The sequence below is a fragment of the Ictidomys tridecemlineatus genome, chromosome 2 (genome assembly GCF_052094955.1).
Source record: "Ictidomys tridecemlineatus isolate mIctTri1 chromosome 2, mIctTri1.hap1, whole genome shotgun sequence".
NCBI lineage: Eukaryota > Metazoa > Chordata > Mammalia > Rodentia > Sciuridae > Ictidomys > Ictidomys tridecemlineatus.
This window is the reverse complement of record NC_135478.1, coordinates 14,292,259-14,306,565: the sequence shown is the minus strand read 5'-3', so window position 1 is coordinate 14,306,565 and position 14,307 is coordinate 14,292,259. Positions and strand designations below refer to the sequence as shown.

The window sequence follows — 14,307 nt, the reverse complement described above, 5'->3', positions numbered from 1 at the left end:
CTGCGAGCTGGCGCTGCCATCAGGGGTGCCTGGGAGCAGAGAGCAGCATGGGAGGAGGATGTGGTTCTGATCCAGATCAGCCCCCCAGACTTCTAGACGGAGATTCTGGCTCCTCGCCCCAGACTTTCCAAAGGCCTGAGTGTGTTTACGCAGCTCAGGTGAGGCCTGGGCCACATCAGAGACCAAGGCTGACGCTCCCTCTGCCTCGGCAGGTTCCAGGACCAACCCTCCCTGCCAGCCCGCTGTCTCACACCCTCACGGGCACACCCTGCGGCCACCTGGCCAGGGTTTATTGAGCATCTACTATGTGCCGTGCTTCAATCTTGCAGATGTCCGCCCTCACCCTCACAGTATACCCCAGAAGGGGATCCTGGGCTTGGCCAGTCTTAGGGATGGAGACCCCGAGGCACAGCACTGTGAAGGGACAGATTCTGGCCTCGGCTGCCTGGTGGGATTCAGGAGACACGGGCTGGAGCTCCTCTAGATGCCAGGCCTGGGTCAGGGAGGTGGGCAGCAGCTGTGCCTATAGGCAGGACAGTCCCCACTCCCACTGGGGTGGCCGATATGGAGACCTTCAACTCAGGACACACCAAGATGAGCCCGACCGTAGGGGGAGACAGAGCGGCATTGCCCACCACCCACCACAGTCCACGCGTGCCCTCGTCCAGCAGCCCCCACAGGGGTCTGTCCCCTCCACCAGGTACCTCCAGATGCTGGTGCCATCCCCTCGTGGCCAGCCAACCTCGTCAAGCCTGTCCCCATCCCTGCCTCCGCCCACACTCGGCCGGGCACGCTCAGCCCAGCACTCAGCAGCGAGGCCTCCCGCCCTGCGCTGCAGGACTCGGTGGCCCCTCCCGGCCCTGGTTTCTCTCTACACAAACTCCCGGCCCCGCTCTCTACGCTGAGGCCACCGCCTTCCAGGTGGGCAGGAGCTCATCCTGGCCCTACGTCCTGCCTTCACCCGAGGGCAGGGGGCAAAGAGAGCCCAGGTGCCCTTCCACCGTCCCCTGAAGGTGCAGAAGGTCCCCACCTGGGCTGGGGAGCACAGGCAGGCAGGAGAGGCCGGTGGCCTGGCAGACAGGACCCAGAGGGGGCGGGGGCCTGCAGAGGGCCGCTGCAAACGACCTTCCAAACGCACCGATGAAGAGGCAATTTGGGATGTGACTCAGCCACCCGACGCCTGGGCCAAGTTCAGCGGTGTATCTGCCATGTTCCTCCTCGCCTGGCAGCCGCGTCCTAAGGTGCCCTGGGCAGGGAGGGGGCAGCGGGGGGCGGGGAGGAGGGGAAACATGACAGGTGGCTTCTGAGAGGGCAGAGGGTGGAGGGCTTTCCCTGGGCCCCTTGTGTGGACAAGTGCCAGGGCTCTTACTATGCTTCAAGCCCTTGATCAGAAAGATCACATTTCATCCCTACCGCCACCCAATGGGGCAGGTGACATGCCTGCTCCCATTCTACAGATGAGGCAAAAAGCTCAGAGAGGTTAAGCACACTGCCCAAGGTCACACAGCCAGGAAGGGCAGGCACCAGGTTGGTGCCATCCAGAGGTGTCGGGATCTGTCATGGGAAGAGGGAATCATCCTGGCCTTGCCCCAGAGAGGCCACAAGCTGGGAGACAACGGGTGGTGAGTCCCGGATCCCTCCCCCGGCCTCAGATGAAGAGAAGGACAAGTGTCTTTTCCAAGATCCCACTGGAAAAGGGGCAGCCCATTTCTAAAGGCGGGGAAGGACCAGAGGCGCTGAGGATGCAGGTCCCCTCCCCCAGGGCTGCCTGGACACCACAGCCCGAGAAACGCCTCGAAGCACCAGCCAAGGCTTGGAACCATGGACGGTGTTTCATCCCTTTGTTTTTATTTCTGTGGTGCTGGGGGTTGAGCCAGGGGCGCTCTAGCACTGAGGACAGCCCCAACCCTGCTTTATTTTTAATTATTATCTTTCTACACAATTCCTTTATTTTATTTTCTATTTATTTTTATGTGGTGCTGAAGATTGAACCCAGGGCCTCGCATGTGCTAGGCGAGGGTGCTACCACTGAGCCACAACCCTAGCCCCCCCCCCCTTTTTTAAAAGCTTTTGAGACAGGGTTTTGCTAAGTTGCGAAGGCTGGCCTCAAACCTGTGATCCTCCTGCTTCAGCCTCCAAAGTCTCTGGGATCAGAGGCAGGGCTGCTGCACCCAGCAGGAGGCTGTGTTTCAAGTTCAAGGCCCCAGTTTCAACACGGAGCATCCCCATAAGGTAGGAGCACCCTGTGGACTGCACTTGGATTCGAGCACCCTGGGCATTTAAGAATTGTTGAATGTGTCTGGTCACAAGACCCCTGCTCCCTGAAGGCTCGAGCCCAAGAGACACACAGACTTGTGGGAAAATGGGGGGGGGCGGGGCAGGGGGGGCAGGAGGGCTCTTGAGAAAAGCAGGGAGCAGAGGAGCTGGCCCACCTAAAGTCATGTGGGAAGAAAGACAGAGCCAGCAGCCCCCAGAGGCCTTTTTACAAATGATGGGCTGGTTGAAGCAGCTGCCCAGGAGAACCCTCAGGTGTCCCTACTAAGGGGCAAAGTCACCGCCCCTCTGGAACGCCTCTTCTTTAAGGCACCCCAATAGTACTCATCCCGACACCCTGGTGCCCGCAAGGGAGTAAGAGACACCTCTTCCCAGTCTTAAGAACTGGATCAGGAGGTGTCCCCTGCTCATGCGCCAGTCCTCAGAGCAGGGCCCCCACCCCCACCCCAGTGTTTCCAAAGAGCCAGAGCCACACACAGGCAGAAACTTCCAGGACGCACAGGCCTGTTCAGAGTCCCAGCCAGGGCAGCCCCAAGGCTGCGTGTCCCTGTGGAGGGTGAGGAAGGACCCCGGGGAACCCCTCAGCCCTCTCAGGACCCTAACTCTGCAAGGTGGGCAGGCTCCACTTGTCCTCCTGCCCTGGGGCACAGGCGGCTCTAGCTGAGCTGGGTGCTGGCTGCCAGCCTGGTCCCCATCACCACCACCAGGAACCTGCCTGCCAGTCCGCAGGGGCCACTCAGCCTGCCCTGACCTCCTGGAGGCCGCCACCCTCACTGCCCTCCTCTCTGATCCTCTCCATCAGCGTCTTCGCTGGGCCCCCAGCTCTGACATTCACATCTGCTGCCACACCTTCCAGGACAGCAGGGGCAGTGCCCTGGGCTGGGTACGGGGACCTGTGCGTCCAGGGAGAACTGGGAGTCTGGGGCTCGCGGACCCTTTGCGAAGCATCCCAACCCTTGGCCCGAGGGCTCAGCCGTGGTGAGGGGCTCCTCCTTCCCGTCCCCAAATCATCCCGGCTCCCTGCCAGCCCTGCGAGCTCCCCGCCTCCAACGTGTACCGGGCGAGTTCGGGACTTGCTGCCCCGCGCCCCGCCGGGCTCCCCAGGACGGGGTCCGGCTCCCACTCCCTCGGCGGAGCACGCTCGTCCCCTCCTCCGCGCGCCCCCTGGCCTCCAGACCCCGCGAGACCCTCCCTCCTGGCCCCTACCCCGAGCCGTGTCCCCTCTGGGACCTGGCTCCCTCGCTGGGTACCCGGGGCTGCGCATCGTGGACCCTCCCGCCGCCCCTAGGGTCCCACCGTGTACCTGAGGACGACGGTGGGTGGACGAGGCTGGCGGGGAGAGGGTCCCGCGCGGCCGTGGACCCCCCGGCAGAGGCCGGGGCCGGGGTCGCGGCCGGGACGGGCAGCAGCGAGCGGGCGCTGGGCCCCGGGGCGGCGGGGCCGGGGGCGGCAGCGGCCGGCGCATCCCCCGCCGCCCAGTCTACGGGCCCGGCCGGGGGGCGAACGCCCGCCCCAGCCCGGAGAGGAGGGGGCGGTGCGACGCGAGCGGCGCCTCCCATTGGCCGATCCCGGATGGCCCCGCCCCCGACGACCCCGCTAGCCCCGCCCATATTTAAAGATCCCACATTCCGGGGCGCCGTTCTGCTCTCAGCTCGTGGTCAAGTTCGCACTCTTGCCCCGCGTCACGGAAGGGGCCTTGCCAGAACCACAAGCCCCGCTCGCCACAGCCTTGGAGCCTCCTAGCCACTCGTGCCCCAAAATGGGTCCCCTGACTTCAGTGGCCCCTCCAACCTTGGCGTGCCTGGGGGCCCTCCGCACGGCTCCACCAGCTGAGTGGACAAGTTTGCAGGGACGCCCTCTCCCCAAACGACCTCCTCAGTGGTCGGCTCTGCGTAGAGGAGCAGAGGCGGGGGCAGGATGTGGGCAAGTAGGGGGCGCCTAGCAGCCTGCTGCAGCGGGGGGCTCCGGGGTGTCTGCGGTGGGGAGCGGGTAACTGGCTGGAGGACACCTTCTCTGGGCGGGGAGATGCCTGCTCACCTCGGGCTCTCCACCCCTAGACCCCAACACCCATGCCCAGATGGCAGGCGCAGGAGTCCCACCGAGCTGGGATCACCAAGTTGGGGGTCCCCCAAACAGTTGTCCCTTCCCCAGGCACTTAGGTTGGTGTTCATTCAATCTTAACGGGGCTCGGGGGACGGAGGTGGGGAACGCTCCTGCTCCCCCAGACCGCCTCACTGCCCTGGTCCCCCTGGTCCCTGGCTGTAGGGATGGCAGTGTGTGGATCTGTTCCCTAGCCTGGGGGGTCCCTGGGGCAGCAGCTGGCTCCTCCCCTCTCCCCACACACCCCCATCTGTTTTCCTCCTGGAGCTCTAGGTGGGAACACCTGACTGTAGTTGTCACTGCCTGGGGGCAGTCGTGTTTCCGGACTCTCAGAAAACAGCTGGACTGAAAGAAGGAAGGAAAGAGGGCGGGTGGGTGGCTGCTGGGCAGAAGGTGGCAGGGGGGCAGCTGATGGGACCGAGACTGAGCAGGACCAGGTGATGCCTCGGGGCCCAGGGTGGCAGATGGGCCCTATTCTCTTCTTTCCAGAGCCTGTTCTGGCCACCCTGAGGTGGTGACAGTGTTCAGGGATGTGACAGGAAATGGAGGCCCTGGTGGTCCCTGCCATGGCCACATAGATGGGGCTGGATGAGTGCCACCAGGGTAGGTACAAAAACAAACAAAATCCCCCAGAGTGCCTTGAGGACCTCAGAGGGACAGATCTCAGCTGTGTTGAGGAAAGCCCCTCCTCCCTCCTGAATAGCTGCTCCCTCGCCAGGCCCCCTGTCGCCCCAGTCTCCCCCACCCCTCTTTCTCCTTCCACCTCCAGCCCTCTGCACTCCAAGTCCCTGCCTGGAGGGTGGGAGGGTCCTTCTAAAGCACACTATTGAGAGAGCCACCCACAGCTCCCCAGGATCAGGAACACACCCTGCCCTGCACCCCAGGGCCCTGGTCACTGACTGCCTGCTCCAGCCCATGTACAGGTCCTGCTCCACGGGCAGCATTTACTGTGCCCACAGGCTGACCCTGCCCACCCTGCCTGCGTAGGCTGTGGCACTGCGTGTCTTCCAGATTCAAGTCTGACATGTAAACAAGCCAAAGTTCACAAAAGCATCAGTCCCACCCTCCACCCCCCTGGCCCTGCCCAGGCCCCCCAGCCTCTGTGCCCACCTTCTCCCTTTGGAAAAAGTCCTTTATTCACCTTTGGGACAGTTGAGCTGGTGGTCTACTGAGATGGCACTGCTGCCTACTGGACTCCCGCCCCTTGGAGTCAAGGCCCGCAGTGGGTGATGGGCGTTGGGAGTGGACGCGGGTGGGGCACGCAGGGCCTCTTGGGGCTGTATTCCAGGCAGAGCCTCCCATCAGCCTGTGGCTGCACCCAAGGAGCCTGCAAATGAGCTTGGTAGCCGGCCAAGGCACCCCTGGGACTCACGCCCCGGGAAATGGCTGTGCACACTGGCTGAGCCCTCTGCTCACAGGCAGCAAAACAGGAAGTCCTTCCTTGGCGCCAGAAACCCCTGGGCAGTGGCTGAGGGTGGGTGCAGGAGGCTGGGAGACCCTCACAGGACCTCCAGGACCCGAGGCAGCAGCTGAGCAGGAGGGGACCTGGGCCTCCCCCGCCCCAGCCCCACCAGCTGTGCCTCCACTGAAATCCTGGAGCCTTCCAGAGCAGCCTGCGGGGAGGCTGTGCCCAGTGTGCCAGGGAGGGCAGGGCAGGGCCAGCGTCCCCTCCCTCCTCGCATTCCCCATTCATTCACCTCCCTCTGGTTGGTTGTCCCTTCCTTCATTCATGTATCCACCCAGCTCCATCGCAGAGCCTCGTGCTGAGGACAGAGACCAGACTGTACAAACCCCGCTCCTCCTACAGCCCCCTGGAGCTGGCTTCCCCAGGAGAGGGACAATCCTCTTCAAATAAGGATAGAAAACTAAGGATCCGGAGGCTGGCGGTGCAACTCCACGGCCGGAATGCTTGCCCCGTGTGGCCCGGGCCCCCTCCGCAGCACCACCAGAACAAACGAATAGAACTTCAGGGCTCAGGCAGGAGGACTGCAAGTTCAAAGCCAGCCTCAGCAACTAAGCGAGGCCACTCAGAGAGAGCCTGGCTCTAAATAAAATATTTTAAAAAGGCTGGGGATGTGGCTCAGCGCCCTGGGTTCAATCCCGGGTACCCCCCCCAAAAAAATTCACATACTCAGATACACAAAAGCCCTGGGCAGAGCCAGTCAAGTCAAGAGACACAGGACAGGGGCCGAGACCACCAGACTTCAAAGAGCTGGAGGCAGTGAGGCCCTGGGGGGACCCAGGAGGGTGTCCTGGAGAGAGAAGCAGGAGACATTGGGATGGATGGCAGGGGCAAGCCGGGCAGAGAGTCCCAGGATGGGCAGGAGGCTGGGTGGGGTGACCAAGCAGAGCCACCTGCAGGGCTTAGCCCCCTTGGGCTCCGGAGGACTGCAGGGCAGGAAGGGGACAAGGCAGGCCAGGGAGGCTGGGGCAGGCAGGGGGCCCAGAGGCCTCGTTCCTGGGTCCCCTGGGATTTAGGAACCTGGGGTTCCTTCTGTCAGCATTTATGAAGCACTTTCTGTGTGCAGGAATAGGGCCTGTACTCAGGTGGGGACACCATGGTGACAAAGACACATAAAGAGTCTCTAAATAAATACATAAGACTCTGCTAATGAGCCTAGAGGGTAGGGGCTTTGCTTGTCACTGGGGGTAGACGCCTAGGGATGACAGACAGGTGGGAGGCCACGCCAGCAGAAGCGAGGAGTCCCCACGGAACATCTCAAAGAGCTGAGAGGCCCCGTCCCTGCCCCAGACATCAAGGTCCCCTCCTTCACACTCAGGCTGGGATGCGGCAGGCTACTCCCCCTCCCCCTCCTGGTGGCCCCTACCTGGCCACCTGCCCTGCATATTCCTCTGTGGCTGCACTGGTTTGGGAAACTCAAGTCCTCATCGGAGAAGAACCTCAGACTGGGACCTTATTTGGAAACAGGGTCTTCACAGATGTCCTTAAATTAAGATGAGGTCATACTGGATTCGGGTGGCCCCTAATCTAATGATGGACGTCTGTGTAAGGAGGCTGTGTGTAGACACTGACACAGGAAGAAGGCCCGGTGACAACCTGAGGCACAGATGCAGTCCATCAGGAGATGCGAGATGCGGGAAGAGGCAGGAAGGATCCTCCCTTGGAGCCTCAGAATGAAACGTGACCCTGTGACACCTTGATTTCAGACTTTGGGCCTCCAGAACTGTGAGAGAATCAGTTTGTGTTGTTTTAAGCCACGACTTGTGGTCATTTGTCCTAGCAGCCGCAGGACACTCGTACAGGGGTGCCGGGCGATGTGCCTCCCTGAGCCTCAATTTCCTCAGCAAGGCAGTGAGGCCCCTTGGAGAGCCCAGGGGTAAGCAGTTAATCCCCATCAAATGTCCCAGGCACACAGCAAGTGCTCAATGGATGCTTGCAGCTGGTACTGGCCTAGTTACTACGTGGACTATCTCAATAGGGACTCCTGGCCGACTCCTCCAGACCCCCAGAAGGATCTTTCTTGGTTGCAAACTGCACCCTGTTCCTCTAATTCTGGGCGCTCAGTGGCACCCTCCCAGCCCCCTGTGGCCTCCACACAGATCCAGCCTCTGCTGCCGGCTAACTCCTCCACTCACTCCCCTCTGGCTCAGGGACGCCTCCAGGATGTGCCCCGGGTGTTCCCCAGGCACAACAGACCCCTGCTTTTCCCTCCCTGTGGTCCTTGACCCAAGGCAGAAGCCTGGTCTCATTTCCTCGCCCCCAGCCCACTCTGGTCCGGCCCAGCTAACACCGCCAGATGCCTCCAGCCAGGGCTCTGACCCCTGCCACTTCCACTCTGGCCCTGATGGTCCCCACCTTCCACAGCAGTCATGACAGCTTCCGAAAACCCTAAATCACATCAGCCCCCTCCCCTGCTCCCAGCCCCCCATGGCTGCCCAGTGCGCTGCAGTCAGTGCCCTTACCTCAGCCCCTGTGTTCCTTGCCTGCCAACTTCTCTGCCTTCGCCTCCCTCCACTCTCTCCTTTGATCATTCTGTTCTAGCCGCAGTTACTTTCTCAGTGTTCCTCAGACACGCCAAGCTTGTTCCCACCTCAGGACCTTGGCACATGCTGTTCTCTCTGCTGGGTCTGCCTACCTCTCTCCCCTACCTCTCACTTGGTTGGTTCATCCTCTTCCTCATGGTCATCTCCCCAGAGAGGCCCCTCTGCCCACCTACAGGGAACCTTGCCCTTCCCCTTGAAGAAGCTCTTCTGTGGGTCTACAGGAGACTCCCTTGGTCATTCTCATACACCACCATGTTCCATTTTCCTGCCAATACACGTCACTTTCTTAACTGATGCCCCCATGAAATTCCACAAGGACTGACCTGGACCTGTCTCGGTCCTTCTATGTCCCCAGTACCCAGCCCAGAGCCTGGCACACAGTAGCCAACCGCCCGGTATTTTTGGATTCACTGAGTGACCATAACATCCCCCCGGGGGAGCTCACTGACGACCCCAAACGTCAGGCAGTGTCTGCAGGGGAAAGCAAGCGGAGGCTGTGGGCGCCTTTGGACCTGGTTCAACTCCATCTTTTTCTAGCTGTGTGACCCTGGGTGGACCACCAGACCCTCTGAGCAAGTTCTCTGCTACCCATGATCAGAGGAAACAGGAGGTGACTTTTGAGGGGGCTCTAGAAAGCAATCGTTGCTATTACTTTTAATATTCTATCGTCGTCATCTCAAAGGCTGGTAATTTTTCCTTAAGTTATCAGTCTTTCTGTCCAATCCTGGTCCACCCCCAACCCCAAAGGTGACCCGAGGCTCGACTCACTCACCCTGGGTGCAGGGTTCTGTCACTGAGCTGCTGTCCAGGGGTCTTCAGTCCCAGCCGCAGGCTGCTGTAGCTGCTGTGTCCTCTCAGGACCTGGAAGGAGGTAGAGAAGGGGAAGGGGTGTGGGCTAAGACAGGGACCAGGGGAGTGACTCCACGGCGAAAGTTAGGTCACTTGGGAAGTTTTAAAGAAACTTAAAATCGGTGGCTTTGCCTGTCCAGCGGGGCCTTGGGGAGCCCTGGAGGACGCTCCGTTTCCACTAGGTGCTGGACACTGACTGCTCTCTCTGCCCTTCCCCATGCTGGTCCTGTCCTTCCCCAAGTCCCTCCACGGTTCCTTTCCACTTTCAGTGTGCTGGGAGGGGCTGATTTGAGGGGGATGGAGGGGAAACCCAGCCAAGAACTCGAATGTCACAGAGGTCCCTTCTTTCACCAGGATCTGGGATGGGGCGAGGGCCACCTAGATGGCACAGAGGCCTCCTCTTCCAGCTAAGGGGGCCTTGGAGTTGATGCTGGCCCAGGAGGGCAGCAGGGTGGTCCAAGGTCGCCCCTCAGGTCTGAGATTCTGTCCTGCTTGACTCAAAGAGCTTTGGTTCGTTCATGTGCAGCCCCCCCCACACCTCAAGGATTCCCTCTGACAAGGTCTTGGGCATCCTGAAGAGGCTGAGGGAGAGGGGGCCAGGGAGGACAAAGGAGGAAGAGATCAGAGAACCTAGGGACAGAGCCAGGTCGGGGCTCCACTGGGTCTCAAGCTGATGAGGAGACACGGAAAATGAGATTGTAAGGAATACGCCCAGATCCAGGGCCCCCGGGAGGGTGCCCTCCCACCCACCCTCAGGGTTGAACCCAGGGAGCAGAGGATCCAGAGATAGCCCACCAGCCGGCTCTAGGGTTAGTGAATCTAACCCCCAAACCTGCTCTGCCCCTGCCCAGCTGGGTGACCTTGGGCAAGTGGTAACCCTCTCTGGGCCTCAGTCCTCCTTCTTTCTGTAAATGAGAGTAGGGGGAGCTTAGAGGAAAGACCAGCTGCCAAGCTCTAAGGTTGGGGGTTCCCTCCCACTCCGCCGCGGAGGGAATCCCCACCACGCACCGGGGAAGGAACGGGACTATGGGAGGGAAGGGAGGGATCGAAGGGTCATGAGGGCCAGCACCCGGCAACGGAGGATGCCCCCAGCCTGGTAAGTCCCCAGGTCCCCACTCTCATCCCACAGGGGTCTGTCGCTGCATCCCCAGACCCTGGAGTAGGAGCCCCCTCCTCCCAGAGATATGGGGGTGGGGTCCGGAGCAGACACAGGGCTCTGTGTCAGGGGGACACGAGAAGGGACGCTCGCTCCCTTCCGCAGCTCCCCTTGGGATTGCCCCAGGCGGACAAGTCCCTGACCTACTCGCCCACCAAGGAGATGGGGGACGCCGCTGGGACCCCCGCCCTGGGATCCCCCGACTGCCCACTCACCGGCCAGAGGCGGCCGCAGCAGCCGGAGCCGGCGCCCGGCCCGAGCGCGAAGACAAGTGCCCGGCCGGGCAAGGGCGTGAGAGCGGGAGGTGTGCGCGCGCCGCCGCAGAGCTGACCCCCGCCCGCCGCCCCGCCCCGCCCCGCCGCCCGGGAGGGGGCCGACCCGCGGGGAGCCAGGGAGGGAGCCGCCGCCGAGCGCCCGCCGCCGCTCTTCTCCAGAAAGGGGACAAGGAGGGAATCCCCCTCCGCGTCTCGCCGAGCCCACCCCCTTCAGGGGCGTGACAGCAATCTCGGAGGACGCTCCAAGCTGGGAGGCCCCTCTGCGGCTGCCGGCTGGAGGCCGCACGTTGTCCAGCCGGGGAAACTGAGGCCGGGAGAAGGGAAGCCCGAGGCCGGGCCGGCGCCCCGGCAGCGCTGGACAGGGCTGCCCCCCGCACTCCGGGGCCGGATCTCCAGAATCCCGGGAAGGCGCCCAGCCAGCGAGGGGGCACAAGGCAGGGCAGGGGGCGCTGGCTCTGGGGACTGGGGAGGGTCCAGGGCGAGACTAGAGGCTCGGGGCAGCCGGTGACGTTGCCCTGGCTGGAAGGTCCCAGTGAGAAAGGGGGAGTCTAGGTGACCAGAAAGCAAACAACAGGAAACTTCTATGTCTCGTGTTTGGATCGGTGATGTGTCCCCTCCCCCAATTCACCTGCCGGATCGCGGACCCCTCTGCGCCTGAATGGCAGAGGCCCCGGGCGACAGAATTGTGAAGGTCACTCCGCCAAATTAGATCTATGCGGCTCCCGGGGTCTGGATCCCTGGAGGACGGCCCGGGGGAACCCAGAGGAGACCCCTTCGGTGACCTTGGTCCTGCCCGAACCCCTTTCTGAACCTCAGTTTCCCTCTGGTCAAAGGACAGCGCCCACCTCCAGGGTCTCTCCGGCTGATCTGTGGGGCCGCCGGCTTCGTCTTGCTGTTTTCCTCCTTTAGATGCCACCCCCACCCCCAAGAAAGCCTGGCGCCCTCCCAAGCCACCCCTTGCAGTGCCCCTCCCCATTTTTGAACCCCACCCACCTTCTGCCGCGGTCTGGGGCAGGGGGCATTCCTCTTGGGAGCTGAGAGGCTTCTACAGACCTCCATCCTTCCCCCCACCCCTTTTCTTCCATATATTCTAAAAATAGTCCTCCCCCCTCCTCAGTCCCCCAGCCGGGAGCACGTCGTGAAAGGTACTGTGCTCCCCCCGCAGGGACCCGGGATTCCGCTGGCGCGGGCGGGGCTGGGGGACTCGGACAGCGAGACGGGAGGAGGCTGGGAGCGAACCCCTCTCCCATTGTGTGAGTGAGAGGCGCGCTCGGTGGGAGCCGACAGCGTGACCCGGACCGTGCGTGCAGGGAGTGAGAACAAAGGGGAGGGGGCCTCTCCGGTGTGGTCCGCGGAGCCGTGGTTGGGGCATACCCAATACCTCCCTGGGGGCTGCTTCATGCTCCCTGTGGCTTGTGCTCGGGTCAAATACAATGAGGAAGAAAGTCAGGAGGCAGCATAACAAGGGCTCCCATCACTGAGGGGTCCTCTGCAGATCGCGAGACCCCACCATCACCTTACGGAGCCCCTGATCCCTCCCCAGTCCCAAAGCTGGTCCAATCTCTGCCATCCCTCTACAGCCTCTTCTCCCTGACACAGATTTGTTCTCACCCATGTGACAGGTCACATCCCTGTCCTGCAAAGTGCCTTTCCCTCCCCCTCCCTCTTTCCTGAACCTAGAGCACCCTGACTTCTCCCAGGCCCAGAGTCTGGTTTCTCCTCCTGCAGCACCTCTTGCCCCAGTCTCTGAGCGTCTCCCCAGACCACCCAGTGCACTCTGGCCACGCCCAGCATCTTTCTGAACCAGTCCAGCCTGAACCTTTGCCATCGGCTCTCCCTCTACCAGGATCCCCTTCCCCTGCTCTCCTTACCTCCTACCCTTACCCTGGGTTCTCTTTCTGAGCCTGAATCCAAGGTCACCTCCTGCCTAGAAGCCTCCCTTCTCAGGGCACATCACCCTGACTTACTGTCCTCACTGCTCTTGGCCCCTGGTGTGACCTGTACACTCACTCATCTTGTGCTTCCCCTAGGGAACCGGGAGCTAAGTGCCCCTTGGGCTTGGCCAATGGTCAGAGGATCCTGCTCCAGACCCACACGCCCCAGGGATCACCCTGCACTGAATAAGGAAGTGCCATCCAAAGAGGTGCTAGAAAGTGCCCTGGGGTCAAAGCACAGAAGATCCACCACAGCCCCCATCTGTGGCAGGGATGTCCCCTTGGGCAGCAAAATTGAAGAGTCAGGTGGCCACGTGTCCCCCACCCCAGACTGCTAAGCCATTTCCAAAATAACATGCCACTGGGGAAGGGACCCACAGGAAGTGAGTTCTTCACCTCATGAGTGGAAACCAGCCTGGAAGTGAAACTGTTCCAATGGCAAATAAGTGGGGACAGCAAAGACAAATGTGTGTGTGTGTGGGGGTGTGCTGCCCTTTCCCCCCTCACTACTTCTCCACACTTTTGAAACCAAAGGGAAGGATAAAAGGAAAACCGCTTTGCTGAAAGGGACAAAGACCCAGAGAGGGTATGTGCCCCCATGGGACCAAGGGCTCAGCTGTCTTAGGCTGAGAAATGTAACCCTCACTCCCTAGGGCACCTACTATGTGCCACGTACTTATGTAACCAGAGAATGGGGGGGAGCGGGCCAAAAGCAGAGGACCCTGGGCTGGGCAGGATTAGTAGGTCCCCAGGGGTGCGTATGGGTGCCACGCCTTTGAGCCTTTCCTTGGCTGCCCGGGACTGGACTTCAGGCTGGAGTTCAAGGCCAACACGACAGGAGGTGAGAGGGCACCCCGTGTGCAGGGCAATGTGGCGTTGGGGACACCGAGACAAAGGCGGCTCCCCCAGGATCCCTAGGCGTTTAGAAAAACAACCTAAGGGCTGCCAGAGAAGGTACAGGACGCGGAATGGGACACACATGATAAAATGACTCGTTTATCTGAAAATCAAATTTAAAGAGATTTATTTTCTAAATCTGGAAATTTTAAACCGACACCCAAGCTGCTTTCTGCCACAGCGACCCCCACCTGCCACCCCTGCAGGCCAGGCGCTGGGGGCGCTGAAAGTACCTCTCCCCGCCCCACTCCCCTCCCTCCACTCCTCCACCCCAAAGTCCCCTCCTGGTCTCTTTGTTCCTCACATTGTTCCCTCCGCTCCTCTCAGAGCCCCGGCTCCCCTCCCCCTCCGGGTTCTCTCATCCCACCCTCCCCGGTCCCCCACCCGAGGCTCGCCCTTCCCCGACACCCCGCATCCCCATCCACCGTTCCCCCCACTGCCCCTTCTCCGGCATCCGCCCCTCCTCCTCCCTTCCCGCACAGTCGCCTCCATTCCCCCTCCCGCCCGCCCCCAGGGCGCACCAAGGGGAACCCCGGCCGTCGGCTCCGACCCGCGCGCAGGCGCAGAGCCACGCGGCTTCCCCGAGGCCGACACCGCCCCCGCACTGCGGCCTGCGCGCCCGGTTGTCAAGGCGACGGCGGGGGCTGGAGCGGAAACCTCGGGAAGACCCCGCTCTCGCAAGCTCCTCCGCCACCCCCTCGGCAAACCCCACTCCGGTTTGAGCCGGTTTCCCCACCCCGCCCCTAGTGCGCACTGCGGCTGGAAAGGATTCCCCGGCCCCCAGGGCGGAGGAGAGCGTGGGTGGAGGGGAATCAAC

The 14,307-nt window shown here is 61.9% G+C and overlaps 1 protein-coding gene across 9 annotated transcripts in view; it reads right to left on the bottom strand.

The window, feature by feature from the left end:
- The window catches only part of Kcnn1 (potassium calcium-activated channel subfamily N member 1), a 28,105-nt gene extending 16,362 nt beyond the window's left edge, over nucleotides 1–11,743 (bottom strand). For 3 of the 9 annotated variants that reach the window (XR_013434234.1, XR_013434235.1, XM_078037819.1), the window contains exon 1: nucleotides 3,578–3,750. Coding sequence is in view for 2 of the 9 variants with exons in the window: in XM_078037819.1 (XP_077893945.1) it covers nucleotides 3,578–3,739 (162 nt within the window). In the remaining 7 variants the exon portion in view is untranslated. Of the gene's footprint in view, nucleotides 1–1,030; nucleotides 1,247–3,577; nucleotides 3,752–9,151; nucleotides 9,241–10,599; nucleotides 10,698–11,652 lie in introns of those variants that run through there. The other 6 variants (XR_013434236.1, XR_013434237.1, XM_078037822.1 and 3 more) reach the window with 5 other exon arrangements.
- Between the last annotated feature and the right edge of the window lie 2,564 nt (nucleotides 11,744–14,307).